The 15369-nt window shown below is 42.2% G+C and overlaps 1 protein-coding gene across 3 annotated transcripts in view; it reads right to left on the bottom strand.

The window, feature by feature from the left end:
- Lmtk2 (lemur tyrosine kinase 2) overlaps positions 1-15369 on the bottom strand; it is a 94353-nt gene that overhangs the window by 40574 nt on the left and 38410 nt on the right. For 2 of the 3 annotated variants that reach the window (XM_031338661.1, XM_031338663.1), the window contains exons 4-6: positions 5266-5339; positions 2182-2300; positions 1353-1440 (exon numbers count right to left, since the gene is read on the bottom strand). In XM_031338661.1, the coding sequence (XP_031194521.1) occupies positions 1353-1440; positions 2182-2300; positions 5266-5339 (281 nt within the window). The remainder of the gene's footprint in view (positions 1-1352; positions 1441-2181; positions 2301-5265; positions 5340-15369) is intronic. The other variant, XM_031338662.1, reaches the window with a different exon arrangement.

Genomic DNA, 15369 nt, shown 5'->3' with positions numbered 1-15369 from the left:
GTAGCTCACAACCATCAGTAATGATGTAACCATGAGTAATGAGTAACGCCCTCTTCTGGTGTGTTTGAAGACAGCTACAGTGTATTTATATATAATAATAAATAAATCTTTGGGCCGGAGCGAGCAGGGACTAAGCGAGCGAGGTTGACAGGAGCGAGCAGAGGTCCTAAAATTTCAATTCCTAACAAGCACATGAAGGCTCACAACCATCTGTACAGCTACAGTGTACTCATATACATAAAACAAATAAATAAATAAATCTTAATATTAAGAAAAAAGTATTCCTATACCTCTGTGAAGAAAAATCTTTCCGACTATCGTTCTTCATAGGCTACATGCTTAGAAGAAGAAAATAAATACCTTTTATGAGACGGTCTCACACAAGCTCAGCTGACCTCAGGCTCACTGTGACCTTGAACTGCTTATCTAATATAACAATATAAATGTATACACTCACCATTTTCAAAATCGAAAAGGGTTGGAGACAGATCTGAGGATCAAGTATGAGGACCAGAATTTGGATCCCCATTACCCACATAAATGCTGAGTGGATGTGGCAGCCTGCCTGTAACTGTAGTGTGTGGACGGGAGACACAGCAAATCTCTGGAGCAAAATGGCCAGCTAGATTATCTGTATGTGAGAGCTCTAGGTTCAGCAGAGGACCCTGCCTCAAGGACTAAGGAAGACAACTGATATCAAGTTCAGGCCTCCACACGCACCTGAACACGTGTGCCCCAACATATATAAACATGCATACACATACACACACATACAAAGGCAAAATAAAAAATTATCTTAATGATTAGTGATATTCTGTTGGTTAAAGTTTTCATGAGTTACCTATTGAGGAAAAACATTTCAGTTTGCCTGGTTGGTGTGAAGAGCTTGGGGTCTTGTGAAGGGCATGGTGCACCCATGCTCTAACCCAACCATATGTGTGCTACCTAGTGTGTGCCCAAACTCCAAGAGCCTCCTTTCAGTTACGTATATAAGACAGACAAGTTTTAAAAGCTAAGTCAGAGCCAGGCAAACCTCTGTGAGTTCAAGGCCAGTCTGGTCTACAGAGAATTCCAGGGAACAAGTGTTACAGAGAAACTGTCTCAAACAAAACAACAACAACAACAAAACATAAGTTAGGTCTCTCTAGGATTAAACACAGTCATAGTAAACAGCTCAGCTAAGGGTCTGGGAACACTGAACACTAGAAAAGTAACAAAAGAAATGAATCAGTTAACATGTCAGAAAGTTCTCCAATAGGCAGCCATTAAAGCCAGCACCAATTCCCCATGTCTGTCAAAAGCATCTGCAAACAACCCTCCCACACTTCAGCTGGAGCTCTACTGAAACTTACCAGGTCGCAGAACTCAAACACCAGGAGGTAGGGAATGGCTTCCACACACTGCCCGACACACTGGAGGACATTTGGATGCTGGAGAATGCTGGTAAAAATAAAAGTCACAGTGCTGTCCATCACAACAGTCTCCATTACAGCATGGGAAACTGACAGGGTCGCATTACAGCCGGGGATGGTGGCCAGGCCTTTAAATTGCAGCACTCTTCAAGGAGGCAGAGTTCAGGGCCAGGAAGGAGTACAGAGATGCTTGCCTCCTGCACACGGGGCAAGCACTCTGCCACTCAACTACACTCCTTGCCCAAAGGGACTCTTGAACATTGATCTTGTATCTTGCAACCTTGCTGCACTTATCAGTCCTAGATTTTTTTTTTAACATATTATTTGGGACTTTCCACAAAACCCTATATTTTCCCTATCATATCAAGTGTTCTGCACATGCTCAGTGAAGTTTCTGTGATGGCTGGTTTGAAATCCTTGACAGATAGCCCTAGCATCTATGTCACCTCGGTGCTGTTGTCTTTTCTTATTCAAGCTAAATGGTTAACTGTTCTTAACTGAGCAGAGCAGTGGTGACGCACACCTTTAATCCCAGCACTTGGGAGGCAGAGGCAGGTGGATTTCTGAGTTCGAGGCCAGCCTGGTCTATAGAGTGAGTTCCAGGACAGCTAGGGCTACACAGAAACCCTGTCTCGAAAAACCAAAAAAAAAAAAAAAACCTGTTCTTAACTGACATGAGGCCACTTTGGGTCAAATGAGACTGTAGTTTTATACATTTAATTTCCAGAACCACAGACTGTTTGCAGAACACATACAAACGCTTACTTACTAGTAAGGCTCTCCATTTTTCAGGAAAGTATCTTGTTCTTTCGGGCTTGCACTGACTTTTAACTCCTTCACTATGACTCTCGTGACGCTGGTGCCTGTGTAAGTTTCTCCCAGGAGGACCTAGAAGCAAACAATAGTTTTCCTTGTCACTTCTATCAAAATGATGGAGAATGTGTCACATTTAATAGGAAATAGATTGAAGGAAAACAAGTAACAGATGGCCTGTTACTCTGCAGGCCAACTCACAGAGCTTAGGAACTCACACACTTCCATGGGTATTACAGATTATGCATGGAACCCCACACTATGGAGCTGGGATAGGACGGCACAGAGGTCATAAAAGGTTAGCCTAGGCTATACAGAGATATCCTGCTGAAAGAACAGGAAAGGGGGAAAGGATAAAGAAAGGAAAGGAAGGAGAGATGGAGTGAAGGAGAGGAAAGGAAAAAAGAAATGGAGGAAGACTGTAATAAAATGACCTTTTAAAATATTTACTGGATAGTAAAACATTTATGTTATATATCTTTTCTACTTACTTGAAATACCTTCTTCATAGAAACAAATCATGATACAACAGCAGAGAGAGCAGGGAGTTCGATTCAAATATCTCAAGCGCTCATCCAGAGTACTTCAGGCAAACAGCCAACATGCAATCACACAGAAACTTAAAATTCCATGGTATGCTGATGACATCAGGCCTTTGACTTATTCCAAAACTTCAGCCAAAACACACAGAAGATACCACTCCTGAGGTAAAAAGGTGAGATGAGCTACATCCTAAGAACTCACCACAAGGAAATGGCTAAATAAAGGACAGTGCAAGAGCATTTCCAAACGCAGTTCATCTCCGACTGACAGCAAAGTAAAGGATTACTTAACTAGGAAGTGACCAGGATCAAATGACTTCCTTTTGAAATATTTGTTAAATAGTGAGGAGAACACTCATGTGGTAAAGCATGAGGGCCTGAGTTCAAGCCCTTTGTAACTATAGGACCAAAGAAGCAGAGGCAGGATCCACCCTGGCACTTACAGGCAATCAGTCTAGCCTAACTGAAGAGCTCTCAGTGAACGACCCTACCTCAAATGAATAAAAGTAACAGGAGAAGGGGCAGTATACCATAACAGCACTCTGGAGGCAGAATAGGTGAATCTCTGTGAGTTCAAGGCCAGCCTAATCTATAGAGTGAGTTTCAAGACACCCAGGGCTACACCAGAAACCTTGTCTCAAAAAAACCAAAAAAATAAAAAATAAGTAAATAAATAAATAAAGTGGGTAACAACTAAGAAATCAAGTCACCCTGGCCTCCATACATGCACAAGAAAAATATACCATACATGCTCATACACATATCATTTAGATGTTGATATAAGGTAGATTAATTTTTAACACCAGAGATAATAAAAACCTCAGCAAAATTAAGTAGGTTTTACCAGGACTCCCAGGGCAGAACTGTGAAGAGAATAATAAATTCTGAGTATCAGCTAATTCATAGTCTTTGCTCTAATTAACCAGCTTGTATGTATATAATAAGCATCAATTCTCCAAACAGAAGAACAGTGGTGGCCCACTGTATCTACCTGACTCAGCTTCTCTCCACCATCACTATTAGCACTCTTGGTGTTCAATGTCTGCAGAGACCAGACAACCCTGACTGTCCCATGCTTTTTAAGATTTACTATTTCGTCAGGCAATGGTGGTGCATACCAGCACTTGGGAGGCAGAGGCAGGCGGATTTCTGAGTTCCAGTCCAGTCTGGTCTGGTCTACAGAGTGAGTTCCAGGACAGCCAGGGCTACACAGAGAAACCCTGTCTCAAAAAAAACAAAAAGATTTATTATTTTGTGTATGTGGGGTGTGTGTGTGTGTGTGTGTGTAAGAGAGGGAGAGAGGGAGGGGGAGAGAGAGAGAGAGAGAGAGAGAGAGAGAGAGAGAGAGAGAGAGAGAGAGCGCACATACACATGTGCACATACACAGGCACACATATTTAAAGGTAGGAGTACAACCTGTGGTAGTCAGCTTTCTTTTACTCTGAAGGTTCCACGAACTAAATACAGATCATCAGGTTCAGGGCCAAGCAATCTTACCTGCTGAGCCAAACTGCTGGATTTAAAAAACAAAACAAAACAAAACACTGTACGTTCATGAGTGAGAGTGCAATATATGTGTAGAGTGTGTGGGCTGCACATGCCTGTGGAGGAGCAGAGGCCAGGAGGGCGCTCTCCTATCCTCTCCACCTTACTTCTTCAACACAAGAACCAATGAGGCACTCCTTGAATCCCAGTACTTTGGAGGCAGAGGCAGGTAAATCTTTATTTAAGGTTAGCCTGGTCTACACTGTGAGTTCCAGAATAGCCAGGGCTACACAGAGAAACCCTGCCTCAAAAACAAAACAATATAAAACCCAGAAGAGGTCCCAAAAAGCATTCATCTACAACCATTCAGCCATGTAAGAAAATGGTCAAAAGTGTCATCTATAAACCTTCACCAGTTGCCCAATCAACTGGTAGTCTCCAGAGCTGCAAGAAATAAACTTTTGCTGCTTAAAGCTACAGTTTGTGGGGCTGGCGAGATGGCTCAGCGGGTAAGAGCACTGACTGCTCTTCCGAAGGTCCTAAGTTCGGATCCCAGCAACCACATGGTGGCTCACAACCACCCACAATGAGATCGGACGTCCTCTTCTGGTGCGTCTGACGACAGCTGCAGAAAATTACGCCAGAGCGAGCGGGCCAAAGCGAGCCTGAGCAGAGGTCCTGAGATCAACAGCAGCCACACACATGATCGAACACAGTCATCTGTACAGCTACAGTGTACTCATACACATAAAAATGAAATAAAATAATTCTTAAAAAAAAAAAAAAGCTACAGTTTGTGGCATTTTATTACAGCAGCCTAAACAAAATCAGACAACCTCCTAGACAACAACCTACATGCCCCACACAGCTGAGCTCACACCACCTCACAGTTGCATGGGGTGATGAGAAAACTATACTAACACTATACAATGTCACATGTCCCAATTCATAATTAGCCTTAAAACATGAACTTTATAATCAGGAAGAGGGAAAGAAAGTAAGGAGCACTCTACCTTTCCAAACCAGCCATTCCCAATCTCCTGTATATAGTTCAGACTGTGGCGGGCGACTTGAGACTTCAAACCTTCTGGGAGAAAAAAGAGAGAGAACATTAAAAATATAAGCATCTAGGGAGGACAGCAATAGTTAGGGTGGTTCAAGTTTCCAGACTTTGGGAAGACTGAGTGAGGCAGGAGGATCGTGAGGCCAGCCTGGGCTACATGATAAACTCTGTCTCAAAACAACAGAAATAACAACACACACAAGTATTTAACTAAAGTAAAATAAATAAGGATTGGAGTGATGGCTCAGTGCTTAAGGAAGCTTACTGCTCTCCTCGAGGACCCACATTTGGTTCCCAGAACCCACATCAAGTTGCTCACAAACATCTGCAATTCCACTTCCAGGGGATATGATGCTCTATTCTGGTCTCTGTGGCACTCCCATATAAGTGGCACGCATGCACACACATACACAAGACACCCACAGATAAATAATGAAAATAAATCTTTAAATTAAGTGTCAAATACATAATCTATTACTACAGGACATCTATCTCCATATCCAAAATTTCAGTAAACTCCAAGTATTATCAGACTCAGAACCTACAAGACCCTAACAATCAAACTGCAGAGAGCCAGAGAATCCTGGGAGGGCAGAGATGACTCATTGTATACAGAGGATCCTAAATAAAAGTAAGAGCCAATTAGTCATCAGAAATGGAGACCAGAAGGCAGTGGGCTCCCAAGATAAATACTGGAAGAAAAAGACCTTCCATAAGAATGCTATATGTGGTTCACATTCCAAAAATGAAGACCTCTCAGATATGCAATGCTGGAGTTTGCTGCCAATATGCCTGCCCTGAAAAAAATGCTAAAGGACATTTATTTATTCACTTCAGTGTGAGATGGAAAAATAGTCAACCCAGAACTGTATGAAGAATGCAGGTCCCCACAAGAACAGCTGAAGAGTTAAGTACAAACCAGTATCGTTGTATTACTGGAACACAGTTCCTCTTCTTTATTTCTTAGGTGATTTAAATATGAATGCTTTCAAAGTTATAAATCGGGCTGGAGAGATGGCTTCAGTGGTTAAGAGCACTGACTGCTCTTCTGAAGGTCCTGAGTTCAAATCCCAGCAACCATATGGTAGCTCATACCCGTCCGTAACGAGATCTGACGCCCTCTTCTGGAGTGTCTGAAGACAGCTACAGTGTACTTACATATAAATAAAAGTTATAAATCTACAGTAACAGACATACAATGTATAAAGATGTGATTTGTGATCCATCTTATTTGCTTTTCAGACACTCCCATGTTGAGACTCTCTCATATCCTCGGCTGGCCTTCAATTCTGTAGCCAAGGGTTCCCTTAGCTTCATTATCATTCTTCGTTCTCTACCTCTGCAATACTAAGCTTATAGGCATGTGCGACAACTCAGTTTCATGATTATATGAGGTGATGGGGGCTGAACCTAGACCCTCCCACATGCTAGGCAAGCACTCTATCCACTGACTCTTCCCAGTCTAATCTATAAGTTGTACACTGAAGCTGTCATCAATTTAAGCTCAGTTATTATAATTGTAGGATGTTAATTGTAATCTTCATTGTAATCATATCAAGCAAACAAACAAACAAAATCAAAAACAAAGAAAGGGGCTGGAGAGATGGTTCAGTGGCTAACACTGTTTGCTGCTCTTCCAGAGGACCTGGGTTCTACTCCCAGCATCTACATGATGGCTTAGGTCTATAACTCTAGCTCTAGGGGATCTGATTCCTTTGTCCTCCACTGGCAATTACACTCACATGCACATACCCATATGCAAACACATATATACATAACTGTAGTGGCTATTCCTGGTTGTCAACTTGACTATATCTGAAATGAACTACAATCCAGAATTAGAAGGCTCACCTGTGGCTCTAATCTGGAGGCTGAGAGATACAAGTTTCCGACATGAATCTTGGCATGGAGATCTTGAGGCATAGTGGCTATGAATCCCAGAAGATTAAGACAGGAAGATCTATGAGTTCAAGATCATCTGGGATTAAAGGTGTGGTGGCACATACCTTTAACCTGGGCCACACCTTTTGCTGGAGACCTATCTAAGGACATTGGTAGAAGGAAGGCTCTCTCTGCTTTGCCTGCTTGCCTTGTGGAACTGAGCAACTGCTGGATCCTTGGACTTCCGTTCACAGCTGCTGCCAACCATTGTTCGGAGTTGATTGTTCGGAATTGGACTACAGGCTGTAAGTCATCAATAAATTCCTTTACTACATAGAGACTACCATAAGTTCTGTGACTCTAGAGAACCCTGACTAATACAATAACTAAAAATAATAAAGATAAAAGTTTTCAAAAGGAAAAAATATTAAATGTTGGGGCTGGAGAGATGGCTCAATGGTTAAGAGTGCTGACTACTCTTCCGAAAGTCCTGAGTTCAAATCCCAGCAACCACATGGTAGCTCACAACCATCCATAATGAGATCTGTTGCCCTCTTCTGGAGTGTCTGAAGACAGCAACAGTGTACTTACATATAATAAATAAATAAATCTTAAAGAATGTTTAAAAAAATTTAATTGTTAAGATTGAAAAAGCAACCCAAACAACTGTGGTAAGTGATTTTTTTAAAAATAGATATCAAGGCTGGGCAGTGGTGGCGCACACCTTTAATCCCAGCACTTGGGAGACAGAGGCAGTCAGATTTCTGAGTTTGAGGCCAGCCTGGTCTACAGAGTGAGTTCCACGACAGCCAGGGCTACTACACAGAGAAACCCTGTCTCAGAAAAAGAAAAAGAAAAAAAAAAAAGAAATATGTCAACCCAAAACTAAAAAAAAAATTAAAAAAATAAAATAAAATAAAATAAAAAGATATCAAGGTTAACATGATGGATGATGGCTCACTGGGCAAAGGAACCTACCTGCCAAAGTTAATGACTAAAAAATCAATCCCCAGAACCCACATGGTGGAAGCAATGAACAAATTCCCTCAAGCTGTCCTTGGATCTCCACATATGCACCATGGCACCCACATACATACACTAAGTAAACAAATACTTCAATGTAATTTCAGTGTCATGATTGGGCTGCAGAGATGGCTTTGTGGTTAAGAGCACTTACTATTCTTCCAAAGTATTCACATAAGTTTGGTTCGCAGCAACCACACTGGAAGGCTTTTCTTCCAACAGCCTGTAACTCCAATTCCAGAGGCTTCTGATGGCTTTTGTGAGCATCTGCACCCACATGAAACACATACAGACAGGTACGCACACACACTCAAATAACTAATAAATAAGTAAGTAAATAAATAAATGAATGAATGAGTGAATGAATGAATGTTTTAAGTTGGTTAGCAAGATTACTCCTGCTTAAGAGCATTCACTGGTTTTACAGAAGACTCAGGTTTGGCTCCCAGCACAGTGGCTCACAACAGTCCTTAACTTTGGTTCCTGGGAATCCAGCACCTTCTTCAGGATTCCATGGGCACCAGGCACCCACACAGTACCCACACACAAACTTGTAGGCAACACTTATACATATATACATAGATAAAAATAACACAATCTTGAAAAGAAAAATTTTAAGGTGCCACTACAATTTAATGGGGGAAAAACAGGGTCTTCAGACATTGCTCATGGGACAGCTGGATAAACACATGTGAAAGAATTAAACTAAAATCTTATCCTTGGGCTGGGGGTGGTAGCTAAGTCAGTACAATGCTTGGCTTTTCTATTCAAAGTCTCAGGATCCAACCCCATAAAATCAGGTATGGCGGCACACACTTGTGATCTAGCACTTGGGAGAAAGGTAGAGACAGAGCACCATTAGTTCAAGAATTATTAAAGGGCTACATGAGACCATAGGTTAAAAAACATTAACAACAACAACAACAACAAAAAACAATAAAATATGCTTTAACCTATACTATGTAAAAAATTAACTCAAAAAAAAAAAATTAACTCAAAACAGATTAGAAAGGCAAGAATAACGACTCAGTGGGGAAAGGTGCCTGCTAAGAATGCCCAGAACCTACCTCAGTGAACCAACTCCCACAAGTTATCCTCTGACAAAGGTACCCATACACATACATGCTTCCCTCTCTCCCTGCAAGAACGCACATACATACGCATGCATGCACTCGAGCATGAGCATGGGCACGTGTGCGCATGCGCGCACACACACAGCGCATGCGCACACACACACACACACACACAAATAAAATGGGAGGAAAGGACTGGGAAGAACGGAGCGAGGGGGCAGAAATTAATCAATCAACAAGGCTCAGGTTCAGTTCCCACCACCAGCATGGCAGCTCACAACCATTTATAACTCCAGTTCCTGAGGACTGACATCTTCTTCTGACTGTAGAGATCATCAGGCACACCTATGGTATACACACACACACACACACACACACACACACATAAATAAATAAATAAATCTTTTAAAACAGAGATCAGATCATAGAGCTCTATTTAAAAGCTGAAAGTATAAAACCCATAGAAAAGGCACAGAGGTTAAATAATCTAGATCTTGGATCTGGCAATGGTTTTTAAGAAACAAGCTGGGTAATGGTAGCTCACATGTTTAATCCTAGCACTCCGGAGGCAGAGGCAGGTAGATTTCTGTGAGTTCAAGGCCAGCCTGGTCTACAGAGTGACAGCCAGGGCTACAGGGAGAAACTGTGTCTCAAAACAAACAAACAAACAAACAAACAAAAAAATAAACAAGCAACACCTTTGGGGCTGGAGAGATGGCTCAGTGGTTAAGGGTACTGACTGCTCTTCTGGAGGTCCTAAGTTCAATTCCCAGCAACCACATGGTGGCTCACAACCATCTGTAATGGGATTTGATGCCCTTTTCTGGTGTGTCTGAAGAGAGCAATAGTGTACTCATATATATAAAATGAATAAATAAATCTTTACTAGAAAGATATAAAATGAATAAATCTTTACTAGAAAGAAAGAAAGAAAGAAAGAAAGAAAGAAAGAAAGAAAGAAAGAAAGAAAGAAAGAAAGAAAGGAGAAACAAATGCACACACAGTGGAAAGGGGAAAATAAATAAACTGGATTTATGGAAATTAAAAAATTAATGTGTCAAAGGAAATTTTAGAGAGTGAAAAAAAAAAAAAGCCTCCAGAATGTAATACCAGACTGCAAATCACATGCTCCAGGTGGTGGCACTGGGACAGCAAAAATGCTAGCTAACAAAGGAGAGCAGAAAGCCTACACAAGACCCACAGAGCTCAGCAGGACCAGAGAATGAATGAAGTTGAAAAGATCTAGAGAGCTACCGGGACCAGACCTCTACTCCCACAGGCTACAGATTTAACTTGGAAGCAAAAGCCTTGAAAAGTAAAATGTAAGGCTATGGGTATGGTTCAATGGTAAGAGCACTGGCCAACCAAGAATGAGCCTCTGGTTTCAATCAGCACCACAAAAGTTTGTCATTACAACAATTACATTTAATTTTTTAAAGGTTTATTTTATGCGTATAAGCGGTTTGCCTACATATGCAAATCACACACAAGCATGGTACCCACAAAGGCTGGAAGAGGGAAGTAGAGATCCTGGAACAGGAGCTACAGATGGCAGTGAACCACCATGTGGGTGCTGGGAACCAAACTAGGGTTCTCTGCAAGGGCAGCCAGTGCCCTTAACCACGGAACCATCTCTGTAGCCAAGTAAAAATTTAATAGTACAGTTCTGATAGAGAGTCCTTAAGATACAAGATGTCTAGATACCAGATATATCCTGAATTCTTAAAGGGGAGGGGTTATTGTCCTTTATTAAACTGAGAGCTTTTTATTAAAATCAGGATGATAGACATGATGATACTAGGAGATAGAAAGACCAAGAGTACAAGGCCATCATCCTCAACTACATACACAGGCCAGCCCAGACTTCATGAGACCCTGCCTCAAAAAACTCAATGTAGAAAGATAGTTAAGGTGGTCAAAGTGCCTGCTGTTCAAGCATGAAGAACTGGGTTCAGATCCCCAACATCCACAAAAGTCAGGTATAGCAATGTTTGCCTGTGATCCCAAGTTGGGAGGCAGACACACACAGGCGCACACACACACCAAAAAAACAAACAACACTAAATATAAATTAAATATAAATTAATTAATGAAAATAAAATCAGACCATGTTCATCAAAATCCTTTTCCTCTATGTGTAGTTTATTTAGTGAAACACTTTGACATCCTTTATTGTATTTTACTTAGCAGCTACCATGGAATTTATAGTTTTTTTTTTTTTTTAAGTTTTTTATTTTATGTGTATGAGCACACTGTAGCTGTACAGATGGCCGTGAGGCATCATGTGTGTGGCTGCTCTCTGGCCCCCTCTGGCCCCCACTCGCTCACTCCAGCCCTGCTCACTGTAGCTGTCTTCAGATGCACCAGAAGAGGGTGTCTGATCTCATTATGGGTGGTTGTGAGTCACCATGTGGTTGCTGGGATCTGAACTCAGGACCTTCAGAAGAGCAGTCAGTGTGCTCTTACCCTCTGAGCCATCTCACCAGCCCCGGAATTTATAGTTAACACTCTAAGTTTGTAACAATGTAATATCAATTCCTACCACCTTTGCTTCATAAGCAGTAGCATATAAATCCCTGTCTGGCCAGCAGACATATAAACTGTACCACTCTCGAACAAGAGTAAGCCAGCAACACCCATCAAAAGTGTAAGCACAGATACTGGTTCACTTCTACAAATTCCTAGTTTACATTTCATTTGTTTAAATGGGGGTGAGTGGGAGGTCTGTGCATACCACAGCAAGCACATAGAGGCCAGAGGATAATAAATGGGAGTCCACTCTTTCCTTCCACCATGTCGGTTCTGAGGGCTGAGCACAGGCTGTCCATCAAACGGCACAAGTACCTCTATACACTGAGCCAAGTTGCCACCTGTTTTTGTTAGTTCTTAATCATGAGTGTATGATTGTTGGCCTCAGAGGCCACAGATACCATATCAGATGTCCCCCTGAAATCTAGGTGCCAGGAACCAAACTCAGGTCCTCTGCAAGAGCAGTAGGCATTCTTAACCACTGAGCTACCTCTTCTGGCCATGCAGAGCTTTACTTTAATAGTTGTAGAATAAAAACAATAAAACATCTACCAACTGGAGACTGGCTGGTCAGAGAAACTATGCTGAGAATACAAATGCAAGTGCAATGACGCTACAAGCAAGAATCAACAACATATTCTTATTGATAAGGAAAGATCTTCAGTGCATACCCATGTGATAGCTGATCTTTACTGTCAAGCTGACTGGCTTTGAACTCACCCAGGAGACACATATCTAGACATGTCTCCGACTGCTGTTTCCCTCAAACTGTGAACCCTCATAACCCTTCTTTTCTTCCATTGCCTTTGTCAGTTACTTTATCATAGTAACCAGTAAAGCAAGTAATCCAGTGGGCAAGCCTGTAAGCTGTCCACTGTGGGTCTGGAGGAGATTGGCTGAGTGAGTGAGAGCACTTGCTGTACAAGCATGGTGACTTGAATCCAAATCCCAGCACTCACACAGAAGCCCAGACATGCCCCACTGTGCCCAGTGCTGATGAGACAAGAACAACGGGGGCAGCAGGGTTTGCTAGTTGTCAGCTCAGCTCCAGGCTCACTAAGAGACCCTGTCTCAAGGGAGTAAGTTAAAGACCGATACGGCATGACACTTGACATTCTCCTCTGCTCCATACATGCATGGATCTGTGCATTGAGCTCGCATGTGCATGTACTCACACATTCTCACACACAGTACAATACCAAACAGTATATTTACCATGATAACTGAATAAAGGGAGGATTATACAAAAAGAACTATTCCAGAAACCATTGCAACTCCTCAATTTCTATGAACCTAAAACTGCTCTACAAAAATAGCCTTCTAAAAAGGAAACAATATTTAAATTGTAAAGTAAGATTGGAGGTTTTGCATTAAGAAATTCTACCAAAGCTAGTTATGGTGGCACATGCCTATAATCCCAGTACTTAAGAGGCTAAGGCAGAAGGACCACAAGCTAGAGATCAGCCTAGGCTACACAATGAGATCTTGTTATATATATAAGAAACAAAGGCCATTTCATTACAAATGATTTTCTATGCTTGAATTCAGGACCAAAAGTACATAGTTTGTGTTTATACGGCCACGTGTGGTGGTGTGCACCTGTCACTTACAGAATATATAAGAGCCCACTGTCAGTATTTCCTGTAACTCAGCAAACCACCAAGTAACACCTCCATCTGCACCACCTAACAGTGCTGTGATTTTATACTTTGCACCTCTTGCAGTGACCACTTACTCAATTGGTTCTTAAGATAAGCTACTAGAAGTAGGCCTGCAGGGTGAAGGTAAAGGACCCCCACACTCAGATACGATCTCTGGAAGCTTCCTTCTATGGCCGAGCTAACAGTGAGGGGATGGGAGAGCCTAGGTCCCTTCTCACTCTCCACAAACAACTCAGGGACCCTCTTTCCTCGTCCTTATGTTGTCATCTTGCACAAGCTAGTATTCCGTCAGTGATGCTCTCTCTCTGTGCATGTATGAATACTTCAACTTCATCCCATCACTACCTTCTTGCACACCCTAGCTTACCTGTTCCAGGGACACAGCACTTCTTTCTTGTTACGTGTGCATACACATCTAGGCAAGCGCACGAGTGTGAAAGTGGAAGCCAAAGAGCAACCTTCAGTATTACTCTTCAGGTGTCTTGTTTTCTGAGAGTCTCACTAACCTGAAGCTCGCCAAGTAGGACAGGCTGACTGGCCAGTGAGCCCCAAGGATCTGCCTGTCTTGAGTCCCCCAGTGTTGGGAGTACAAGTGTGCACCACCATGCCCTTTGTCCTGGAGTTCTGGGGTTCAAACTCAGGTCCTCAAACACTTAACCAGCTAAGTCATCTCCCCAGCCCCATGCCACTCTTTAATTTCTTTTTTGTTTTTTGTTTTGTTTTTCCACATAGCTTCTCTGTGCAGCCCTGGCCGTCCTGGAACTAGCTCCACAGACCAGGCTGGCCTTAAACTCATAGAGATCCACCTGCTCTGCCTCCCGAGTGCTGGGATTAAAGACATGCACTACCACCGCATAGCTACTGTTTACTTTCTTAAACATTTATGTGAACTGTTTAACGTACTTTACAAATACTTTTGCTACCATGTCTAACTGGTATATAGTATATGTTTTAATACAGAGTATTTTATTTTATGAATCAGATTTGGCAACTTTTTTTCATATCATCTAGATTTAGTGCCAAGAATGGCAAGTTCTTTTATATCCCAGGATGATAAAAATATTCAAATATTATAAATAGAAAAGCTAAAAATGATCTCTTCTTATTTATTGATACATGTGATGGGGAACTATATGCAGTGCGCATCTGTATCTAAGTATGTCAGAACCCAATCAATGACAGGAGCCTTCTCTGTTATTCTCCACCTCATTCTTTGAGACAGACTCCCTTAGTGAATCTGAGCTATCAGTTTTATCACCTCGCCCCTCTTCTTGCCCGTGAGTGGGAGATGCAACCTCAGGTTCTCATGCTTGTGCAGCAGTGAGCCATCTTCCTACTAGGCCATCTCCTCAGCTCCAAGAGGGATTCCACGGAGGCTTCAAGACAGAAAAGGGATGGCTGCCTGGCTCCCTGTAGTTGCTTTCATGCCCACCTGTTTGTGCTCTTAACCATCTCAAGAGACCCGGAAGGGAAATTGCTGGTCTCTTATCTGCCCCCACTTTCCTAAGTGATGCTTCTGCATGTGGCTGAAGTAAAGCCATCCAGAATACCTCTCCAGGGTGGTTTCCTGGTATCAGAAAAGTAAAGCTACAAAGACAGGGGTTTGGAATTCTCAACAGTCACTCTCCTCCAAAAAGAGAACTGCCTGAGAGATGAGGCTGACATGCAAAGCCTGTAAAAAGATGGCTGAACTTGGGGGCTCTGAATCAAGGTATTTCCAACGTCAACTCCACCATCTTTCCCATCCATAATCTGGTCTCTCTCCCACCAGTACTCATCTGGGCTAGGGTTCTACTGCTGAAGTTAAGATGGTCCAAGCTGGGCTGGAGAGATGGCTCAGCGGTTAAGAGCACTGACTGTTCTTCCAGAGGTCCTGAGTTCAATTCC

Source organism: Mastomys coucha, unplaced genomic scaffold, assembly GCF_008632895.1.
Source record: "Mastomys coucha isolate ucsf_1 unplaced genomic scaffold, UCSF_Mcou_1 pScaffold22, whole genome shotgun sequence".
NCBI lineage: Eukaryota > Metazoa > Chordata > Mammalia > Rodentia > Muridae > Mastomys > Mastomys coucha.
Note: the sequence above shows the minus strand (reverse complement) of the source record. Positions and strands in the feature narration are given on the sequence as shown.